The sequence below is a fragment of the Lepisosteus oculatus genome, chromosome 22 (assembly GCF_040954835.1).
Source record: "Lepisosteus oculatus isolate fLepOcu1 chromosome 22, fLepOcu1.hap2, whole genome shotgun sequence".
Lineage (NCBI taxonomy): Eukaryota > Metazoa > Chordata > Actinopteri > Semionotiformes > Lepisosteidae > Lepisosteus > Lepisosteus oculatus.
This window is the reverse complement of record NC_090717.1, coordinates 3,335,813-3,359,744: the sequence shown is the minus strand read 5'-3', so window position 1 is coordinate 3,359,744 and position 23,932 is coordinate 3,335,813. Positions and strand designations below refer to the sequence as shown.

The 23,932-nt window shown below is 42.6% G+C and overlaps 1 protein-coding gene across 10 annotated transcripts in view; it reads left to right on the top strand.

Moving 5' to 3' along the window:
- Positions 1–23,932, top strand: part of fbrsl1 (fibrosin-like 1) — a 300,036-nt gene that overhangs the window by 167,248 nt on the left and 108,856 nt on the right. For all 10 annotated transcript variants that reach the window (XM_069182320.1, XM_069182315.1, XM_069182314.1 and 7 more), the window contains one exon: positions 23,499–23,528. In XM_069182320.1, coding sequence (XP_069038421.1) covers positions 23,499–23,528 — 30 coding nt within the window. The remainder of the gene's footprint in view (positions 1–23,498; positions 23,529–23,932) is intronic.

The following is a 23,932-nucleotide window of genomic DNA, read 5'->3' as shown; positions in this document are numbered from 1 at the left end:
GCGCGTGTGTGTGAGTGTGCGCGCTCTCTCATTTTTCAGACAAGCTAGGGGTCAATTAGCCTCCCTTTGCAATTATCTGCTGTTCTTGGCCAGTGCCTGTTGGCACTGGGCGGAGGGCTGGACAGAGGTCCTTGTGGTGTCACAGTGGAGCTCTGCAAATTGAGGCTTTGAGCATGTGCAAGCTGGGCTGTATCCTTCTGGATACCTTGCACCATGTATTTATACTGGGAATGGGTGGAAAGGAGGCTGGTTCATGCAGTTCACAATAACAGTAATTAAAAATTCCATGCTGGTTCATGGGAGGGGGGTGCTTATTAGAAGCCCTTACGTGCTTTCTGCAGCTGTGGTAGTGCTTACAGAAAAACATCACTTCTTGTAATTGCTGCCAATACTAAGACTGTTATTATGCATTTCATTCTAGGTGATGCTGGACAAAAAAATAATTGAACATTCTTCCTTCTTTCTTGCCATGAATGGTTGGTGGAAATCCATCGCCTGTAATCATGTGTACATCACCACCCAGTGCCATTAGCACAGCTGAGGGGAGTGGGGGTGAGGATTTGTTTAGAACAGATAAGTTAAGTCGTGTGACTAATATGAGATTGCCTCTCTGTCTGGTCTCGAGAAACGTGAAGCTGGGCCTCATTTCCGAATCCAGCTCCAAAAATGGAATAATAAGAACTGGATGAAGTGAAAAAAGTTACTTGAATAAGGTTTGTACAGTTCATCTCCTGTGTCTCCAATAAGTGCTTAATATGGTGCTGGGTAAAATAAATCCTGATTGAGGGTCTACAAAACATATTTGATCCAATGCTCATTTGTAGCATATTTAGTGACTCTCTGCGTACAAACATTGTTTAATTTCATTAGTGAATGTATGAGTGAATATGACTTAAAAATGAGAGATTTTATCTGTATTATGGTGAGTTATTTCTCAGGGGGAAAAAAACTCGGAAAAAGATTTTCGGTTCTGCTGTCAATTTCATGTCCCCACTGGCACTGGAGAACTGTGCCAAGTCAGATTCCTTTGTTATTCTTCTTATTTCTAGGGAAAAAGCCAAAAGTCAATCAATGCCATAAGTTCAGATGCCAAGCCTGCAGAAAACTATAGGTTACCCAATACATTTGTTGGAACACTGTCTCCTTTCAAAGTCCTGTAACAGCTTTCTCGGAACAGACTTCAGAAAGTGTTTGTTGTTTATGTGATATCTAAAGAATGTTCTCTCTGTGAGTTTTCATCTCTTCACGGGCTGCATTTCTGAGAATTTAGCAGATTTCGAAAAACGGCTGCTCTGCATCTTATCGTTCATCTGCTGACAGATTTTAGAACAGACACCCTGGGTTTCTGACCTGATAAAGTTTCACAACCTCAAGTCAGAGTCATTTCTCCCCCTTAGGAAACGGGGTTTCGCACAGGTGTGGAGGTTAAGATCTCATGAGAGGTTAACACTCTTTGGCGTGACTCAGGATGAAAATCCGTTAGCTACCAGACTTTCTCTTTGTGCAAGCCCCTGCTTTTGTAGAATGGACAAGTGTCAAACATGACTCACTGTCAGCCTCATCACCGGGGCTGAGTTATCTTTGTCTTTCTCACCTGTAACTGATAGCACTTCAATTTCATTTCAGCTTTGTTTTACCTTCTCAAAGATCCTGGGAACTTTCTTAAAACCCGCATCTCTGAGCTTGAATTGTCATTGAATCAACAGAGGATGTTTTTAAAGCCATGACTACGTTTAAAAAAAAAAGTATTTACAAAATTGGAGTAACAGTCAATAACTAAAGCAGGCAAAGTCGCCACCACTCTAGTTGGTTGACAGATGCTTGCGTTTGCTAAACGTTTATCCCAGACCGGAAAACAAAACTGTAGAACTTTCACTGAAGCAAAAAACTTTGGAACCTCAGAAGGCTTTAGTCGACACAAGGAACATTTTCAATTGCATCTAAACTCTGCACGAAACATTGATCATGTTTAATGAATTTTTTCTGTGATTGATTTTTATGGCTCGACATTTTGCCTTTTTTAAAGAAAGCAGTTGCAGGTTTAGAGTATTCCACAGGCTTTTTGTTCAGCTTTCCATTGCTCACAGTATCTACTTTCCCAAATGAGAGAATTATGGGAAAAAAACGCCATAACAGGTCCCCATACACCTTTCTCCCAGTGGAGAAACACACTTATCCTAGGCTTTGAAAACAATGTAAATCGGAACTCCAGTGCTGTCACTTCACTACAGTAGTGGTGGACCCTCACAATTGTCATGCAAGACTAATGTATGTATCAGTCCAAAAGCAAAATCTAAAGAAACTCAGAATAACCGTTCTCATGTTAATAGCATGGGTTATTTTTATTATTTTTTGGAATATTTCACAGTATTCCAATAATGGTGTTGCCAACATAAAAATTTCACTCACGACAGATGGGGAAAAAGTTGTTTGGGAATTTCGCATGAATTATAGGCAAAAATTTTAGTTTCACTTAACTGTTTTGATGATTTTTTTTTAGCACACATCTTTTGATTTGAACATGCAATACAGTTTTATGAAAGTTGTAAATACATTGGATACACTTTCATCCTAGAAAGATTTCAAATGTAAAACTCAGTAGTTCTGCTGATGTTCTTGCACCAGGAAAAAGGACCAGTTCTTCAAAATAAGTCACGGAAGATTTCAAAGAACAGTGGTGTACTCGACTAATTAAATCAGTCACACACTTAAAAGGAGCTCAATGCTTCCAGTCTTCATGTTTCATCCAACCATTTTCAATCCCCTTTTCTTCTGGAGGTTGTGGTGTCTAAGTGTTTCACTTGCTATGAGATTTCACGTATTTGAGGCTATTTGTTTTATATTCAGTGATTACTATGACGGATGAACCCTGAACTCTGACTTTGTTTGTTATTCTGTCCAATATGGGCTCTTTAAAGGCAACACAATGATGTAATCTACTAAGTATTTCACAGATACAGTATTAGCTGAACCAAAGCACGGACTTTTAAAGTAGGAACAATAGGGAATTTATTCATTTGAAACACCAAGAAATGCCCCAAGATGCCTTTTTGTTAGACTGGTACAGGCGGATCTAATTTTAATTTTGCTAATCTGAAGAACATTATCTGCTATTGACGGCCAGCGTCTTATGACTGCCCTTGAGCTGTAGGGTCTGGTCTTGTGGTCTGCTGCATTTTAATTTCATGGAAGAGGCTGTACATGGGTAAAGGTACTGGGTTTTTAAAGCAGATAAATCCTTCTCTGTTCAGCTCTTATTCTGTGAATTGCATCTTCTTTTATTGTTACTTTTGTATTTTAAGGAGCACAATCCCAGGAGTATCTTCCAGACAGAAACAAGAATGTGCATAGTTTTTGTTGACGCCATATTCAATCATTTTAAGTATATTTGGCTACTCAACTTAGAAACCACATCCAGTAAAAGTCCAATATTATTTTTTCAGTTTATGTATCACAGTAAAAAGCACAGACTGGTCTGGGTCTCCTCTTTTACTAGTTTGATTTTGAAAAAAGAAAAGGGTAGTAAAATGAAGATGGTGCTGTGACCCATACAGTACTAGTGAGTCCTGATAGATTTACTGGCAAATTGGTGTACCTGCTTTTATTGAGTTTTGTTCTAAACTCCTAAGACCGTTTGTAATCTGTTAAGAAGGATTTTTATTTTCATTGTCGTTCTACGATTGTATGAACAAACACGCTGCCACATACAGGGTCAATTTATAAAGTATTAGTGTTCAACTAAATGCATTAGAGCTCTATGAGCTGACTAAGGGGTGTAAGTTTTGTAGTCTCTTCATACAGCAGGCATCAGCTGCACAAGAGTGATGCTTTTAGTTAACACTCCAGAAACCTTTATAAAGATAATGGTTGGAAACAGGGTGACAAAATAGAAGAGAATACCAGCCTGTTTATAAAAGGTCAACAAAATGACAGCTGTGCCCCTGCCCTCTGACCTCTGACCTCTGACCACATGCCATCTTTATGTCAATAGCTGAGACAGTCTGCTGGAATCTGGCTTCTGCACCCACAGTCCACAGCTATTTAGCAAATAATCTAGCGAGTGTTACTTCTGGAACGTGCAGTCAGTTACTGTAGTACATGCAGAAGGAGCTGAAGCAATCTGAAGTTAAGGCCATAAAAATTAATGCAAGCTGTCCTTCATCAGAAATTTACAGCTTTAAAAGGAATTTTATGACCACTGGGCATGTGAGAGAAGATGTCCAAGACCATATTGCAGTGGTATTCTAGGGCAGAGCTCCACTATGAAGGTCAGAGAGGAGACAGACAGCTTCCTGATGATAGCATGAATTGCACCTCTCACTTCCGATGACAAGAGAGGACCTGAGATGTTGTGGCAAAGCCAGGAAGTGGTTTTGCAGCTGCGTGCTGACACCACAACCTAACACCAAAATGAACCTGTGATATTTTTTTGATGTGTATTTAAACTGAAACCTATGCTACGCGCTTTTGAGCTTAAAAATAGCCTCACTGGTCCCATGGCCAGTCTTTGAGGACAGAAATATTTCCACCACACAAAACGCTTGATCGCTCTAAACCCCCTAAACCTTTTGAACAAGGATAATTAGGTCTTTGAGGGAAGAAAGGTATTTTAATTCCAGTGTTGTTATTATTGATTATCATATGTGACCCCAGACTGCACCAAAAAGCGTTAATCACCCAACTGACAAATTCATAAAGGAAAACCGATTAACTTCTTGGTCCTCAGCCAGCCATGTCTACCCTTTATTTCATTACCCTGAGAAATCAACTGCTCCTGTCTTTGGGGCTGGACCGTCTCTTGCTGTTCTTCCTGCACTTCCATCTTTGAGCAGCCTGGAATGAGCGAAGGCTTTGTAGCCCCAGCACAGCTGGTGGTTCAGACTCCTGGAGATGTTATTTTCTTTTCTTTCATCATTTGGGAAAAGTAGCAGGCCAGAAGAAAGAAAAGGCAAACTCTCGGTTTCTGGGGAGGCTCCCAACAGGATCCCATGCCCTGTTGGGGTGACGGTTATCTGTTTTTACCTGCCACGTCTTTCACACGAACTCTTGATGGCTCTCATGCTGGATTGATAAACCAGTTTTTAAAAGAATGCAAGTAGTGTGGTTGGTTGCATTATCTTAAAAATGGCGCAAATAGTAATCAACTAGTATTGCATGTATTACAGAAAATCTCGGGTTATATAGTCAGGGGCCTTATTCATGAGAGCATTACATTACACCTTTAAGGCTCCTTGATGATTTGTGGCTGAGCGGGTGAGCTCACTGTCGGAGTCTTCGTGCATTTCTTGCCATTGCTTGACAAATGTCCTTGACAAATGTGTTTATAGCAATATGCCCTTTCTTTCTGCAGTTAATCCTGTTTGGATGTGAACTGTTAAAACGGCTCAAGCTGTAACAACTGTGTCAATAGCACCCAAATACATTTTGGGTTTCCATTAGTTAAGATAAACACTTCAGACGTTGTTACAGTAGATTCGTATTCTACAGTGTTGAAACTATTGATGCGGGGCGACCATTTAGCACTCAATAATTCAAAGCGGGGTTAATGAGATACCTCCAAGCTGGTCCCAGTAGAGCTTTCCTACAGTGGGTTGACTGTAATGTAGTTATATATCATGTCTGCTTTCAAATCAATTACATTTTTATCTGATAGAAAAGTAATTTTATTTGATTATGTTTTCTAAGCACCAGCCAAATGTTTGTGTAGCTGGCAATGCAGCTAGACATAACAGGACTTTAATCAAATTAAATTGCATTTCAAAGTGGTAAAAGAAATGCTGCCTGTGCAAGGAAAATGAAGTGTGTGCTTTTTAGGCGGAGATGGGAGGGATTTGTAAGTTTTTGCAAGTGGCCTGTTTCCAGAAAACATAGTCCTTTTTCGCATCGTCACATTTTCACACAATAAGCATGCAGCTTTTTTTTGGAAATTTCAGGCAAGTCAAATACATATGTTGTTTCATATCCATCCATTTTGTAGCCACTTTATCCAATTCAGGGTTGCAGGGCAGCCAGAGCCTATCCTGACAAGCAACGGGCACAAGGCAGGCAGTGTTCCGGTGGGAGGAAACCGGAGAACCCAAAGGAAACCTATATTAGACACAGGGAGAACATGCAAACTCCATACAGACAGCAACCCGGAGTCCCGTTGCTGCAAGGCAGCAGTGCTAACCACTGAGCTATCCTCTGGTTTTTCATATTCAACCGTTTATTTGATGTGTATGCGTTTGTGGTTTGTGTACACATGTAGGGGCACATTTTTTACAGAAGTACTTTGGGGGAAAAAAAACAAGTGATAGTCTGAGGTGCTGAAAGAAAAGCATTGAAAACATTAGTAACTAAGTCTTCACATTGTAGTGTCAAAATATTCAGCCGCAGGCAAAAAGAGGATCTAATTGAAATGGAAGATGTTTCCAGGTTCATCTGATTTACTTTGCAAAGTACTTTTGATTTAATTTCTATAAATAAATTAAGAAATGTGATAGGTGGTGGATAGAGGGCAGGTTTTTTTTCCTTTTCAGTCGGAGATCCCTTTATCCCAGTTAAATCGCAGTGTTTCTCCGAACAGCTCTGGGTAGCAGAATGATTGTCGATGCAGTCTGAACTCAGTGTGTGGCGGGATTACATTCTAGAATAATGAATAATATACTGAATCATAAATTATTGATACTAGAATTTTCAAATGAATTCTTAGCAGCCACCAGTGTCCCATCAATAAAATTCACAAAGAAAAAAAGAGCGTATATAGCCAAGACTTTCGCTACCTCTTGTGCGGAATTAATGCAGAGCCATTGAGATGTATAGACAGGCTGTACTCATATAGATGGATAGAACCTGCGTCTGGTGTTATATATCAGTAGTTAAAGAGTAATGAAATGTGGCTGTTGTCAGCTTAAGTAAGGATAAGAGACATTGCAAAGCAGCTCAATAGTGCAGTTTCCACTCCTCGCCTCCCTCCAAGAGCAAATCCTTAAAAAAAATAAAAGTGCAAATAAAAGCTGCCACCAACTATATCCCCCAACCAAGCCATATGCCCCCCCACCCCCAACTGAGGAACTGATTTTGCTCTCTGTGATTTTCGTTTTCTCTCTCCTTACTGCTCTCAGTTATTGCTGTTGGGAACCAGAGCACACTGCTACCATTTCCCTTTTCATTTCATGGCTCCTGGAAATGGATGTTTTACTGCCGTCATTAAGATGTGCTGCAGTTAGATGCCTGTTTCCCCCTGAAGTTTAGTTCTGTGAACCGAGCCATTATAAGACATTATAGTCCCAGATTTCAGGACACAGTGGAACACTGTATAATTTGATTAGTGTTATTAATCAACTGGAAGACCCCCCTCCTTCTCCTTCATTGCCAACCCCTCCTTTCTTGAGTGAAAGGGGTAATGTGTAGTCTTCAGTGGTAGCTAGATCTCCCTTTTAAAAACAATGATTTACTGCGTGTTTTTTTTTCTTCCCAAGACCATAAATCACTTGAGATGAAAGTTCCATAATTGCGCTTGCTGGGAGGGATTTGAATGAAATTGCGCTATGAATTTTTTAAAGGGAAATTTTACTAGCTGTTCAGTGAAGTTGGAATAAGAAAAAGGTGAGACTAAGAGGATTTATGGGGAGGATTCTTCATTACTGGAGTAATTTTCCTCCAAATGATTGTGCAGACCCCAGAGGAAAAACGGTTTCACCAAGGAAGGGTAAAAATCTTTTAACCTGGTTAATTCTTTTTTCAGAACAGGTTTCCAAAGTGAAGCCTTACACCGTTTTTGCTTCCTTGCTCAATACTTTTTATTTTAAATGACCACATATACACATTGCTGCGACACTCTTGCTGAAAATGGGTACAAGGTACATGCTGAAATCCTGCTTCTGCAGTTTTGGGTCAGTTCTTTCTCTTCCTTCTGTTTTGAATTGGTTTCACAAAGAAAATGAATGGATAAAAAAAAGATTTGGATGAAGTGCTTCCCTTAAAAAAACAAGCTGTTATTTCTTTACAATTGTCCTTAAAAATCCACTACTGGCACCATTAGAAATTGTACTGGAGATAGAATCACATTTGTGTGTGACAGATTCCAGCAAAGCTCTTGATATTCTGTGCCAGTACAAAAGAGTAGAAGTATTCTCGAGTTAATGCTTTTTTCAGATCAAAATTGCTTTGACTAGGGTTATTGAAATGCTGATTATTTAATTGAAACAAGGTCTTCTTGTCGGTGGGCTGTTGGCAGTCATCTTTCACTGAATACATTTGTCTCTTAATTCTGAAAACCACTGGAGGGGAAAGTAACTGCACAAGGCAAGGGAAAAATGTGCAGTATAGTCTTGTTGGAAATTAGTATAATGATGGGTTCATTTAGTTCTTTGTTCTTTCTTATCAGTCTTTCCCTCCTCATTTTTCACAGTAACCTTGAATAAGACATTCCCAGGTTGGTATTATTATATTAAAATGAATATCATTTCTGAGTTTGTAAACTGCTACTAGGATGTTAAACACTATTTTTTCTGGTTCTGTCTTGAATTGTGGGCTATAGCCGAAAAGTAAAGGCCGTCAATGTGTTCCGATGCTTTGATTTGAGAAGCCGCTGGTTTTCAGAGTCTGAAAGAAAGAGGAGCAGGACCTCTTGAAAAGGAGAAGTAGTTCTAAATTTTGAGCAGGAAAAGTTTCCAAGATGGAATCGGAGCTTAAATGCAGTCATTATCTGATGAGTGGTGTGACACCTCACATTGGCCTGAAATCACATATGGCATTTTCTGCAGCATCATCAAAACTAAGGAAGATTTTATATCAATTTACAAGAAAGAAAAACTCTTTCAGCCTTTTGAGGAATTCTATTTTTTCTCTTTGCACGTGTTTTTGTCTGTGTGTCTCACGGAGAGCAAGTTGGGGTATGCGAAAAGACAAATTCCTAATACAAGAAATTGTATATGGCCAATAAAGTGATCTTATTTTTTTCTCCTTTCTAATTGGCCAGTAATATTCCATTTCAAGCTTTATTGTCCCCTAGGGGAAATTGTTTTACGGCACAGTCAAACACAACACAATGACAATACACATTATCAAAAGGGAAGAGAATACAGCAGTGTTACAGGAGAAAGAGACAAGAGACAAGGTGCTTACATTGCATTGTTTAAGAATGTGATTGCATTGGGAATGAAAGATTTTCCTGAGTCTGTTGGTTTTACACCTGGGGGCACAGAGGCGTCTCCCAGATGGGAGAAATGTGAATTCACAATGGAGGGGGTGAGACACACTCCCTGATGCTTTTGGCTTTCTTAGTCACCCTCTGTTTGTAAAGGATGCTTAAGTTGATTTGATTATTCCTGATTATTTTGCCACTTATATTTGCAAATTTTCCAAGCCTGTTAGAGTTATTGGTACTTGTGTTGCCAAACCAACAAGTGAAGCAGTATGTTAAGACACTTTCAATAAATGATTTGTAGAAAAGTGAAGTGTAAGAATAGTTTTATCCACCTTAAAGCACCTGAGTTTTCTAAGAAAGAAGAGTCTCTGTTGGCCTTTTTTATAGATTGTGTCACAACATTTGTCCCATTTTAGGTTATTGTCAATGACCTGTCCCAAGTACTTATAGTTATCGACAATTTCAACAGGCTGACCATCAATTATAGTGGGTTGAAGGGGTGTGGTATTTTTCCTAAAATCAATAACCAGTTCCTTTATTTTTGAAACATTTAACTTGAGGGAGGACTCGTTGCACCAGTTAGTAAAATCATTAAGGATGGGCCAATGATGGTATTCTTATTGTTCAATAAACTGACCAGAGCTGTGTCATCAGCAAACTTAATAAGGTGTCCATCTGTGTGTTTGCTTATGCAATCATTGGTGTACAAAAAGTACAGCAGAGGGGACAAGACACAGCCCTGTGGTGATCCAGTTGATGTATAGCGAATGTCAGATAAGCACTTCCCCAATTTGACCTGTTGTAAGATTGTTGTAAGATTGTAGGACCCTACCACACACATTATCTGTACCCGCACTTCACTTTTCCTAATATTGATTTTCTTAAAAAGTCTACGTACCTCTGCTCTGTCAATTTTAAAGAAAACCTCTCCAGATACAGGCTGAATAGCACTATGAGCTGAGGTGGTTGTAGATTTGAACTCAAACCGGGTATAAAACACATTCAGATCATTGGCCAGCAGTTGCCCATCCATACCATTTAACAGAGGTATAGTGCTGCCACTACGCTTCTGAGGGATATGCAGATATGCAGTTAAGTTCACAAGCCAAGATGCTATGTGTGATGCAAACATCTATAACAGATGGAATCGGGTTCGGTTCTAGGGCCTTAAGCACTGAAACGCAGAGGTGGAGAGGTTCAGGACTCGAGGTGGGAGTGAATGCCTCCCTGTCCATGCATGCAGAAGGGGAGCCAGAACCAGACAGGAGAGGGAGACACAGAGGGAGAGAGAGGAACACAAAGGGAACTTGTCAACACTAATGAAGAGGAACACAGTCCCACTTCTCTCTTGTCAGACCTTCATTCTGAGCACAGATTACAAAGCGACTTGTCAGCCATTCAGCTTACATTTGGCAAGAAGTGGACTTGGAATTTCTCCGCAGAAATTCCGCCTCAAGAATTAAGGGGGGGCTTTCCCACGAAGCACATCATTGTTCTGCCCATGAGTGTTTGTATGGAATAGGCTTGTATCTATATACATTCCACTACAAACAGGTGTATCTGTATATGCAGTATGATATATATATACTGTACATACATTTATTTTTTACTTGTATCAACTGCTCTAAAAAATTGTATTGTTTGCTTGTTGCTTGTCACCTATTGCATTAGGGCTGTGGCTTCCCAGATGAGGGGTATGTTTGCATCATCATCTGTTCTTCACAGCAACAGCAGCTGAGTGTTTTTGCGTTGTTGTCCGAGACAGCTGTGTCCTCCCCCAAGGAGATCAATTCCTAAGATTAGCCAAACTGAGGTGCCACGTCTCTCTTTGAGCCTTTCCTGTATCTGCTTAGTTATACAGTTGGGAAACATACTGTAAATCTAAAATAGTTGCTTCTGTGAGCGCACTGATGAACAGGTACAGTTAGTTAGTAGCTTCTTTCTTTATACTCTCAGTGACCCATGTAGATCTAAAGTGAACTCTGAGAGGTCTTTGCTACCGAGGTTAAAATGGAAAGCTTTCAGATGCCACATAGGCGTTTGTGGCTGTTGTATGGAACAGGTGTTACTGCTGCTATTTACAGCAGTAGAGCTGAAATAATTCTGTTCATTTGTGTAAGAATATCACTAAAAACATTAAGAAGAGGAAAAACCGAAGCCCATCAGAGCAAATCAGTTTTTCAGACATGCTTCATTACAACACTAGCTTTTTAGATATTACATCTGATGATTAAGAAGCAGCAAAAACCATAAATAAAAATGTCAGCATTGTATCAAATCGGTTGTCTGACATAGCCCTCAATGGTGTAAATAAACTTAGGTGAATGCTTGCAGCTGTGGTTTCTGGTATAAAAATAGCATATACACGTTAAAGAGGGTCCATTTAAGCTGTGTTTGAGGTTCATCAAGGGCAGGAACAGCCCTGTCCAGAGTTCACTGTTCTCCTATTGTCAAGAAACAGCTGTGCTCCAGCTGCAGGTGTAGACGGTGTACCTGTGTGAAAACTGCAGCCATGTGTCAGCTGTTGAAGAAGCAAATACCAGGCTCTGGTGTAGCCAGAAGGTCATTGGAGAAACCATGGGGGGAGCCTCAGTGCTCTCGGTTCTTAAGGGAAGAAAAGAGACCATAGAGGGTAAAGAAGCTTTTTTTCTTTTGCTCTGTGTGTAGCCGCAGCATGACAAATTCGGGAGATGGAGCGAATGAGGTTATTCACTGGGCCCTGTGAAAGGAGCCCTGCTGGTTCCTGAATGAGGGTGGGCCCATCTGGGCCAGCAGGACGTGCAGGAACCAGTGACCTTGAAAATTACCCAGGAAGCACTTTGTGATGGTCTCCCTGGTAACAGGTTGGATTCACATGGCAACAGAATGATTCCCTCAATCAGTCTCTTGCGGTCTCCCAAACTCTCTAAAGTTTGTTGTAATGAAGGGCAGATAGTGCCAATGCCAAGAAACTTTCATTTCAATTGCTAATAAAACCAACAGTTGTGATCTCCAGATGTCTTAAAACAAAACCCATATCTCTGAAAATAAAAATGCAGTTCTTTTAAATGCATGGAAATTCTAAATTCCACATGGTAGCTCTTACATACTGTTCCATGTCTTTACATATTTCTCACATACTGTTCTGCAAAAATAAAATAAAAAGTTTTGAAAAGACTGTTTAGTGCTGTAATGTGAAAATGCCTTTTTGTCTAGCATGACCTTTGGAGTTGAATCGCTTCAGAATTGCATTTTGGAATCTTTAAAAATACTGAAAGCATGCAATGAAAATCCACCTCCATAAGCAATGTGATGTAACTGCAGTGATTTTGTGTAGCATTTATAAAATCAGTGAAATAGTATCATGTATTCGTTAAGGCTTGAGTCATCATCACTATAAAAATCTAATTGCTGTTAGATTTTTTCTAACTCCTGTTAGAAGCCTGATCAGCTCATGTGATCTTGGCCTAACTTGAAGGCTTGAACAAGTTGTGATTCGGCAGCCATTTGAGTTTTGGCGGAAAACAATCAACATTTTGCTTTGCCTTTCTTCCATGGGCTCAGATGGTTTGAAGATGAAGGCAGTCATGTAAAAGTAAATCGGATTCACAGTGAACCTTAGAACACATGGAAGGTCACAAACAGGAGAAGGCCATTTGTGCCTATCTAGCTCGTTTGACTTTGAGTAGTCCGAGCAGCCATCTGCTGAAATGTGGTAATGGCCATGGAACTGGTTTTGAGCATGTGTGCAAATGAAGGGGCAAAACCTCATGAAACACAGACCGTGGCATTATGGTCGCCTTCTGATTGAGATGATGAAAACACCCCAATTAGTGGAATATTCTTTCTCTCCGCAATATATAAAGCCAGCAAAGACTGAGAACTCCTTTCGCTGACAATCTTTTGTTGTTGTTTTGGCAAATGAATATGCAGTCATCGGGTCTTTCTGGTTCTGAAGATCCCGTGCATTTGTTAAATTCTGACCTATCATCCTTCGAATTGCATTAGTGGAACATGAAAAGGCACGAGCCTCAGATCTGCAGGTCCTTTGATAGCTGCTCACAGCAGCTCTGGAGCTCTGCGAGGTGGGTTGACGCTGCTGGCTGCTGACAGGAGGTTGGCAGCACTAAGACATGGCAGCAGAAGAGAGGAAAGGCAAAGAAAACAAAGTGAAAAGAAAAGTAGGGTGAAAACACAGCTCATAAAAATCAGTATTATAACAGCATTAATTGATGCTGCTGAGTGCCATATGTGATGCCATATGGAAAACCTACCCCTGAGGCCTTCGATAATAGACAGCCTGCAGTAGTGCACAACTTGGCACATTTACAAACAAGGGATGTCCCATTAATATGAGCATTTCCGAACTGCAGAGAGTGAGAATTATTTGAGTTCCTCTTGTCCCTATCTGGAATTTTGTTTTCTTGTAAAAGGCTTGCCAGCGAACCAATGGAAGAACAGAAGGGGAATCTGATTTATTAAGTATAATGGTGCCGTCATCCCAGTCTTATAAGACACCCCAGCCTCACTTTCAAACACCCAGCAGTCTTCCAGCTGGCGTGCAGACAGGAGTGGTCCTTTTCTCCTGCTCACCTATCCCTCAGACCCTGAGGTGGTTGTTTCGACTTCGCGCTCATCGTAGCCGTGAGATGCACTTTTGTCTAGTGGGTGAAATGATTTGCTTGTATCCGCAAACGGATCGCAGCTCTTCTAAGCGATGAACTTTTCTTAACAGGTCTGCTGCCGCAAATAGCAGCCCCACTTTTTACTCACTTGTTCGGCAACGTCGAGTTGCCAGTGTTCTGACACACGAAAAAAGGGCTTGTTTGGCCGCCAGGCCTTCCCAAAAATAAGTGTTCAATGCTAAGTACATGAATACTTTATCATTGTTTTTTTTTGTAATCATGGAGCGCAAAGCCCAGAATTCACTTCAAAATGAACAGGGAATCGTAAACCAGAGGAAACGAGTAGAAAATCACACAGTATTTCAAACTGAGAACAGAAGGTGCTTTCCCCGAAGGGTCACAGGAGTCCGGAATGAGCTACCTACCCTTGTTGTTGAAACTGATACCATGACATACCACTGCTTCCACTTTCAAGAAACAGCTGGATGAGATCCTGGGCTCAGTTACTGTAGCTACTAACTACCGAATGGACTAGATTTGTGATCTTGTCAAACTTGACAGACTGACAGACAGGTTACACGTTTCCTCATTCATCTTGCCCTGTCTAGACTCTGGCCTTAACTGGTGAAGGAGTTAGTTAGATTTCCACCACTACTGCATGGTGCATAATAATGTTTTCTTTGTGTGTTAACTGTTTTGGGGTGTATCCCTGTGCTTCTTTAATTTAGGATATTCGGGAGGATTTTTCTGCATTCTGCAAGAGGGACTATCATAGCAGATTATTATCATGGAGATCTAGAGATCCTGCATACACTATACAAATGTTTTGCCTTTGGCGTTGTACTTCAGAAACTTGCCTGGCTCTCTTCATGTTATGATCCAAGGCTATACTGTCATCTTCCTGCATTTCTGTCTGTTCGGCACAGGAATGGGAAAGGAAAGAGGAGACGCTTGCAAAGTCAGTTGCTAGCTCTTCTTTGAGGTGGGCTCTTTGGGGGGAAAAAAACACATCGTCTTTGGATGTTTCTGTCTAGCAGCAGAAAGGATGACTGATGTGAAGTGATTCAGTCTGAGCACCAGGTCAAACGCTGGTAGGGTTTTGTGTTCGTCTTTGATTTGGTACCATGGCCCTGCACAGGATTCGCGGCCTGAGGACACGCACTGGCAGTCTTCCCGCAGCTCTCTGAAGGAGCGATTCCAGGAGGTCTGGCACTCTTCTTTGGTGTCTCTCTTTCTCTGTCACTCTCTGCATCTCTCTCTTATTGACAGCCTGCTGTCATTGTGTGTATTTAACATTTCACTTGTTATCGGTTTTTTTTCCCTTTCTCCCTAAAACACGTGTGAGTAGTTTGGAAATCCGTTCTGGATTGATGGCGTCCAAAACAGCCGGCCTCCATTATTCCATTTTCGCAGTAATCTGTGTCAAAATCCCGCTCTCCCAGTCCTGTGCGCGTGAGCATGAATGAATGCGAATGATGTGGTGGGTCTGCTCGTACAGGTTGATGAATGGAGCACAAGGCAACCAGGGAATGTCTTGCCGAAAGGGGATCTTGCACTGGTGGATTGGGCTGATTGCACAGGCTCCTGGCTGATTGTTCTGGATCTTCCTGAGCTTTTCAAAGCCAGTGAGAAACGGGGGGTTTCCTGAATCTTCTCTCGCGGAGCTCTGTAATCAGTGAAATGGTCAACTGCAGAACTGCAGAGTTACATAAGAGTTCCCAGATGCTGTGTAATTGCTAGACAGTTTATCCGGAGTACATTAGTCATTAGATCGAAACTTTTTTTGCCGTCTGCTTGGCGATATCTGCAGACGTTTCATTGCCTCTGACCTTCAATAATATTGAACAGCAGCCTTAAAGGTGAAAGGATTAAGATTCTTTGGCTGTCGCGTATTTCCCTGTGTTCACCTCACTGCTCCGTCTTTTTGATCACTGTTTTCCTGTGTTGCAGATTTTAGATGCTTTTTTGTTCTTTATCTTTGGAGAAAAATTCAGAACTCAATTGCAAAAAGAGTTTTAGATTTACTGGTTTCATTTTTAATATTTTTCGCTGTCAAAAGCAAAATTTGATGTCATATTACAGGAGAGAAATTTTCAACATCAGGTAAGTTATGTTTTAGTAAATCAGTGTCACGAAAGCCACATACTGTGTTTTTATTCAGACAATCTAATGTTGTTCAAACCGATGCCATTTTAAGTACGCAACGCCATGACAACGCTCCGTTTTTATGGGGGGGGGGGGTTGTATTCACTTATTTTATGTGAACATAAATCCAGCCGCATGTTTCATTCCTCAAAACTAAAATGGGAAGGAGAACGAAGTGAGAAATTCTGCGGTGATAGCTGTCAGGAGAGTAGAAGCTGGCGTCTTCAATCCAGTGTTAGTCGATGCCACAGGACACTCATTTGTAATTCCATTGCCTGAAAACGACAGCTTTTGATCACTTAAGATGAAAAAAAATGCCCCTCCATCCCCCCACCGCCACCACCACCTCCCCCTCGTCCCTTTGCAATTGCTGTCCCTCCGCGTAGATCCCCCTTGGGCTGAATAACAAGTCTACCGTGAAATGCATCATTGCCCCTCGAAATTAGCCAGACAGCCTGAGGCAGCACACACTCTTCATGGCCAGTGGATGGTGGCTGTTAAAGATTTTTTTTTCCCCTCCTCTTTTAAAAAAAAAAAAAATTCCTTGAACCTCCCCGTTCTCTAAGCTGCCTCGCATCCCCGCGTAGGCTGAAGCGCTGCGGAGTACATCTGTAGTACTCATCACGGCGCCCTCCCCAGAAGAGAGGCGAGGGGAGAGAGAGGAGAAAGCGATGCCCTCAGGCTCAATCTGTTCCTCGCTGAGCTACATCAGTCTCGAAGACGACGGCCTGGGCCGCAGGGAAGCCTCAGCTCATTCCATCAAACTGTCAGGCAGCCGGTGGAGCTGAGAAGGGAGACTCTCGACTGCCCTGAGGGCGAGTTCAAGTCAACATCCCATTTCCTTCCTTTCCTTGGCTAATTTCTCCTACACCAGAGTTAAATTTCTGCTGCCCGGAGCTTGCGGCAGTAGCAGCAATGCGCCATTGAGGCAGAGACTAATGGCAGGGGAGTGGGAGGGCAGCTCAGGGATTCAAACTGGCAAAGCAAAGGCCGTCAAGACAGGAGCAAGGGGACCTTATAAAGGATACGCTGCTGAAATTAGCGCCATAAATCAGTAGCCCTCCAACGTTTGGCGGCCGCTTTTTATTTTGGCCTGCCTGCTCCCTTTCGATCTTATTTCTTCTCCTCTTCTGAGCACTCCTGGTCCCCTCGGCAGCCCTTCTGGCAGACGTTTGACTCACGAATAAATCCCCCTTCCTCCTCCTCCTCTGTCAGTCCCACTAGATGTTACTCCCTGCCAGACTGCACAAACAGCAGCCAACTCTTTACCTCCTGAGCTGAATGCAGGTTCTGAAAGTTGAAGACAGAATGCAGCTCTGTCATTTTGAGGGAGTCTACCCTTTGATGTTTTCAGCCTTTTTTGCGCTCGCGGTCGGGTGCAGAGTCTTCCACGAGTCTTGAGCTGATTTGAGGGCGACGGTCAGCGTTGAGGGTGAACTGTCCCTTTGTGCATGACAATGCGTTTAAAAATATTGTCGCGCGTTTCTTCCAGAGCGTGGAGTTTTGAAACCATCGTGTTTTCTCGCCTCTTATCTCTGTCAAATCTAAAATTTCACTCCAGGTCTCCCCTTTACACGGTGACACTGTTCTTATCTGGCATGTTGGGCTTCAGTCTTTCTTGATACTGCAGTATTCTGGTCCACAGCAGTTCTAGAGGTCATATCGCAGCTTTGTCCTTTACTCATAGATGGGTGGTTGCCAGCACAAGACCTTCACTGACTCCCAGTCGGGCTTTTGTAAAAATCATATTTGTTAATAGCCAAGCTTGTGACCAGCTCCAGATTTTTTTGGGGGGCCATTTTAGGATACAGCACTGAGCGTCTGAGCCCGGCACACAGGATCAAAAGCTGTCCCTGCTGCAGCTCTGAATGAACACCTGAATTGTCAGGGTAATGCAGACACCTCTGCATTTCTGTCACTGGTTAATATAATGAGGCCTTTACCCCAGCCTTGGGGGAAAAAAAAAAGTCATTTCTGTATTTTTTTCCAAATTCATTTTCCATTTTTTTTCTTTTAGTCTTTCCTATCTGACAGGCACCGGATTATTATACGGGCAGAATGAGCATTTCTTTTTTGTGTGTGTGTGACTCACCTGTTTCTTGATCTGTGTCTGCATCAAGAGGCACACATACACAAGAACATGCAGAAAGACAAGACAGAAACATGAATAATTTAACTGCGAGAATCCAGATCGGTGCCTGGAGTGTTTCTCACATGTCATGCAAATCAATGGTAACAGGCGCAGGGAGAGGTGTGCAGCCAACGGACTGAGATTTGGAGGTTGCGGATGTTCCTAGCCTCCTCTCGTTTTCCGGTTATCACGGCAGCCGAAGCTGGGAAGCGCACTCGTTCCGGTTCCCAACGTGGAAATGTTTTAGATAAGCACAAAATACCCGTGGTCACCCTCCTCCTTAGAGCTCGGTGTGTTTCCATGCATCATTACACAGATCAAACTCTGCTGAATTCCCATTCATCACAAGCCCTCAATGCCCTCCACAACTTCATAATGGAGTCTGCGCTGTACTCCTACGTTGCCAGTATTATGCCAGCCGGTATGCATTCTTGAAGTAACACAGGGGAGCTGATCCAGGCAATGGTTGTGTAGGTGTTTATTCTATTAAGGTTTTTTCCATTTCAGACAATTTAAGGTAGACCCGAAACGTAAGGCACATTCATACTAGCGCAGGGGTTGTCCTTTTTTAGAAAGGTGTTTTTTATGTCTTCCGGTGTTTTTTCTAAGTTTGGAGCAAAAGAAAGGGATAGATCGATATGATCTTTGAAAAGAGCATCGCTTTTATCTTCTGTGCATCAAGGCCTGTTTTATCTTAATCTCGTCGGCTTCTCTTTTCTGTTGCTAAAGAGGGCCGCGCAGGTTCAATATGGGCTTTTTTGCCTCAGGTGCCTTGAATGTGGTTAACATTCTTCCCTCAGTCAGCCAGCAGAGTCCCAGAAAGTGTCGTGTGTTCAGTCCTTTCGTCTTTGTCCATGGTATTTCGCGTGTAGTTGGTGGTGGTGATCCCTTCTAAACTTGGAGTCCATTTTCCGAATATTATTGACAGTCCCTCTGTGGCCTGCCTCCTGTCAGCCTGCTTCACAAACTACATTTCTCTCCATTTTTAACAATGTCCCCTCGGACCTTTTTTTTTGTTATTGTTTCGCCGTTTGGTAAATTTACTCTTCCTTCACTTCCTGCCTAGTCTTTCTTGGCAGGCAGAGAGGAAGCTCTGTTCCCTGTTTAATTGCCTGGGAATAAGCAGCTCAACTGGCAAAAAATCCCCTTGGCCCAGAACTGTGTGCTTCACCGTTCTTTTTTGTTTTTTTAAAGCAGCAAAACGTGTTATTGCCCACCACACCACCACTGTTTTCAACACATGCATCTGCGTTTCCAGTTCGACACACAGTAGCTTGTGCCTGTTTTCATGAGCCCATGGACATTCCCAGAGTAGCCTTGTGCACTTGGACTCCATCCCATTAGTCTGGAGAAGAAAACCCCCACCTGGTTTGTTTCTTGTACCTATTCCTCCCTGGTGGCCAGTGTCCCTTATGGATTTCCTTATCCTCCAGGTTTCTCGTCAGTCTTCTTGGGGGGTGAGGGCCAGTAGTGCCGCGCAAACCACCGAGCAGGCTCCCGGAGTGTGACACCAGCCGCAGATCGTGTTTCAGGATTAGCAGTACAAACCTGACGGAGAAGGAGGCATAATCTGCGTCCCTCCCCGTCCTGATCATCTCCAAATGCAAAATGGATCAAGCACGCATGATCCATGTTTACCTGTGTAACAAAATGCTGAAAGTGCGAGAGGCTGCTGATCAGAGCGCCCTCCAAGTTAAATCTGCTGCTGTCGATTGGGGTGTAATGGCATTGTAGGAAGGATTTGTTTGCGTTGATGGCGATTGCTGAGAATGGCTCGGCAGTGGTGCAATAGCTTGTTCATTTCTGCAGCCGCTCGAGCCCTTGAATGTGTGGACAGTAATACTGTACTTATCTCTACTGGGTCATCACAAAAGAGGACCAGTGTGAAGGGAAATATCATTTGCATACCCGTGTCAGGTGCCCAGGAAAGTCAAGGTCATGCCGAGAATGCACATCTAGATTGACCAATTAAACAGCATTTGAGCTAATGAAGGGCTTTTGTAAACAATGAGTGCTTTCTAAGCTTCTGTTTACAGCGCAACTTAACTTGTTACAGTCAGGGGTGATGCTCACATTATTCATTTAGATTTGAAATGGGCTTTTTTTGTTTCAAAGGCAAGCTCATTTGAATTATTTCAATTATGGCAGTGTTGCTTTTTTTTTTTAAAAAAAAAGGGAGCTATTGTTTTGCAGATCCCATGTGCTGCTTGTTCCATGCCTGTCCTGTGGAAATTGTGATTGACAGAGACCTGAGCCTCTTAGCCCTGCTTTCAAAGGCTTACCTACACTAGGAGGAAGTCTTGTGACAAGAACAGCCCAGCAATCGGGTTTGTTTAGAAAACATTCCTGGGAGAGTTAAAAGACAGTTGGCAAATTAGTGTTTTGACTAATCCCACACCCCCCACCCCCCTTCGACTTGTCACACACACACAGTCACTTGCTCCCTCTCTCTGCCTTCCCTGTATCCCACATCTACCCTTTGCCTGTGTGAGCCTTTATTAGCACTGTGGGTGTAATTGTCTAATGACCTGTTCCGAAAACAATCAGGTATTTACAGCAGTGAAGGCTTTCTCAGTTGTTTGTGTATTGTAAATCTGGAAATTGACGATGCGTCAGTCCTTCATCTCCTCCTCCCTCCCCACACCCTGCCTTTTCCTCCCTTAGCCCCTCTTTTTCTGACGAGGGAAGCACGTTGCGGAGGGGCTTGGCGCGAAGTCTTTATTGTCTTAACCGCTGTACAGCAGTCGTTCCCTTAAACGTGCGCACATGCACATTTACCCAGCAGCACACTCGAGGGAAATAGGACTGCCGAGGGAAAGCAGTCTCTTGACTTAACATTGTGCATTGATGAGTGGTGGGGGGGCGCTTCTGTCCTTCAGCCTGCTTTAGAATATGAGGGGGGAAAAGTGAAAATAATAAAAGGGGTTCGAGGTGGGAGTTTTTTCTGAAGGGGCCTCTGCCGTAAAGATTCGAGTGGGCGGTTCCTCGCGTTACTTAATTACAGATTGGGACCCACCACACGCACACAAAAGACTCCTTTGACCCCGCTGCTTCCTTTGTGTGGGGGCTTGAAAAAGAGTTAAACAAAATAAAGAGGGGGCACTTCAAAATGTTGCCACAGAAACTTAATTGACACATTGAAGCCCGTTTCCCGAGCCATTCTAATGCGATTCGGCTGAATGGCTTTCTCCGGCGTTCCCCTATTGTGTGATCCGCAAGGGCTGGCCCTCCGGCTCCTGTTTTTGCCAGCGACATCCAATTGGATTTTAATAAGGAGGAACAAGGGAAAGGACCCCCAGCCGACGACAGGAAACTTAAAGAGAAATGAAGGAGGGGACTTGGCGCATCTTGTAAATGCAATTAAGAAAAACATCTTGAAGCATATCCTTGCCATATTTTTTTAATATTAGAATATTTAAATAAAACGTTGGCCAAGATACAGAAAGGAAAGAATCATCACAGACAATAAATTAGAGTTGAATTATTGATGTGGAAGAGCTCTTTAAGCACATGAAAAATGTAGGGGAGAGGAATATATGCAGCAGTGTAGATTGGGGGTTAAGTGAAGGCAAGCCACCTCTGGGAGAGAGCCTGGTGGGTGCTGCCGGAAATATCTTGCTGCCATGATAATGTGAACAAAACCAGTATGCAGTGTTTAGTTAAAGCACTCAACACATCCTAGAAACTGGCATCTGCAGCTATTGAGAAGTCAGAAGGGGGAAAAGAGGCACTTCCTGCTAATCACAGCAGTGCTCCAGTAGCTAGTGTTAGAGGAATGTTGCCCTGAACCAGCACAGCTGCTCAAAGAACTGTTCTGTGTCATATTCTCCGCCTGCATGAAATAGACAGTCCCCTCTTGAGTCTCGTGCTCTCCTTAAAACTGTTAACAGCGATCACAGATTTTTCACAGCGTAAGACGTTTTTGACTTTTCTTGTCTTTGCATATGTTTGCACAGCTAGATGACGCAAAAACCTCTTTCTTCTTAGATTTCTGGAGCCCTGATGATTGACTGTTATTTAAATCTAAATTATTTGCGTGTCATTCCCATGATCCTTCCATAATTTGAGGAGCCTCGTGCTGGCATCTTTTTTTGATATGTGGTCCAGAGCCCGTCAGCGTGGTAACCGATGTTGTCATCTACGGTCTTCACGTTGGCTCTGGAAGTGAAATGAAATGGTGCCGGGGATTTGGAATTGAACTAATTGAGTGCTCGCTTGCGTAATCGTCGGTTTATTTAAAGGGGGAAATCGAAACCAGTGTTGGGGGGATGAAAAAAGAAGCAGTGCCATCTGCATCAGGGAGATCCTGGCTGAACGTGCAAAGGTAAAAGCTCTGTGACAGAGCCTGGCTTTGGGGGACAGCGTGGTTCTGTCAGTGTGTGGTTGAGGGGTCAAGTGACAATACAGAAAGCAATTGTCATTTGCTTTGGATTGGGCGTACATTGTATGTATTATCGCAAGGGAGGAAGTATGTATTGATCAGCTCTGTATGCCATGCAAAGCTACTAAGCTGTGGTATAGTCTGCTAGCATTCTTTAGGGTCTCTCTTGAGGATTTGCCTGGAGTTCTTCAGGGTGACTTCCTCTGTCTCTTGACTTTTGTTTGTAACCACAGAGCGAAGGACCCCTCACTTTTGACATTGGTCTCTGTTCCTGCTCAGAGACCGTTCTTTCTGAAAACAACGGAAAATCGATTCAGTCGGTGTTGTCAGCCATTCAGCAACAGGAAAGAAAATGACAAGGAAGTGAAAATGGAGAGTGTACATTACCCTGGCTTTTTGTTTGGAAATGTTGCCGTGATATAATGTCAGGCAAAGAATCTGAACTTTGCGGTTTTCATTTTTTGCGACATTGTATTTCTGGGAAAACACAGTAGGTCTTTGTTCTCTTTGCAATGTCAGTTTTCTGCAGTCAAGTGTCTGAAGCTACAAGAAGGTGACTGTTAGCTTAGCTAGCTCGAGATTTGTTTCAATTGAATTCAGCAAAAAGCTATTTATTTGATTGCTCTAAGAAGGTGCATTGATGTCATGCGTCAGTGGTCTGTCTGAAGTTCTGATGCAGTTCTGATCAGTAGTCACCCAAGTGCAGTTTTGGTGTTTGAAACGTCACGGCCTGATTTTTCAATATATTCTATACCAGGTTATCATGCATTAAGAAAAACTGTAAGTCACTGTTCAAAGATGTTGAACAAATGACCTATCTACAGGTTGCTGTTAGGATGTGGTGAACGCTTGCAAAATGTCATCCTAAATGCAGTACTTATGGTTTGTCAATGAGTCCGTTTGCTCAAAAAAAACAACTTTCTTCCTGCTGTGCTTACACTGACCCACACTCATGTACCAGCTTTGAGCCAAGACTCCCAGAAAAATGCTTTCTTTCTGCCCCCGTTTGTCTGGAAAGCTGTCAGTGAAGGAGAATGAACAGAAACAGTTGTTACCATAACGAGCAAGGCGACGTGATGTGTAACGCCGTTTTTCTTCTCGTTTCAGTGTGACAGCGAGAGCGACATCGACGACAAGGTATGACTTTGTTCCTTTTTTAGCTGCCTCTGTACTTTTGTTTTGTCGAAGAAGTTTATTTTTAATTCGAGGAGCTGGGGGAAGGGCGCGCGCGCCTCTGCGTGCTCGGTTTCTGGTTGCGGTTTTGTGCTTTTCTTCACGTGGAGCAAAGCAATGTCGATGAGAAGCAGAGATCTGCCCAAAACACACGCGCTCGTGGGGCTCATGGTCCCTCGGATCAGATCAGATCAGATGCCCTGTCAATATCGACTGTTCTCCTATTGGCGAAGAAGCATTGCTGCCTTCAGATGAAATCTTACTAAAGCATGTGATTTTTCTGATGTTCTCTGGGCCACGGCGTAATGGCACACAGTCATCTGAGATGAATGTGATAGTCTGTGAGCACATGGTTTCTAGACTGTTTA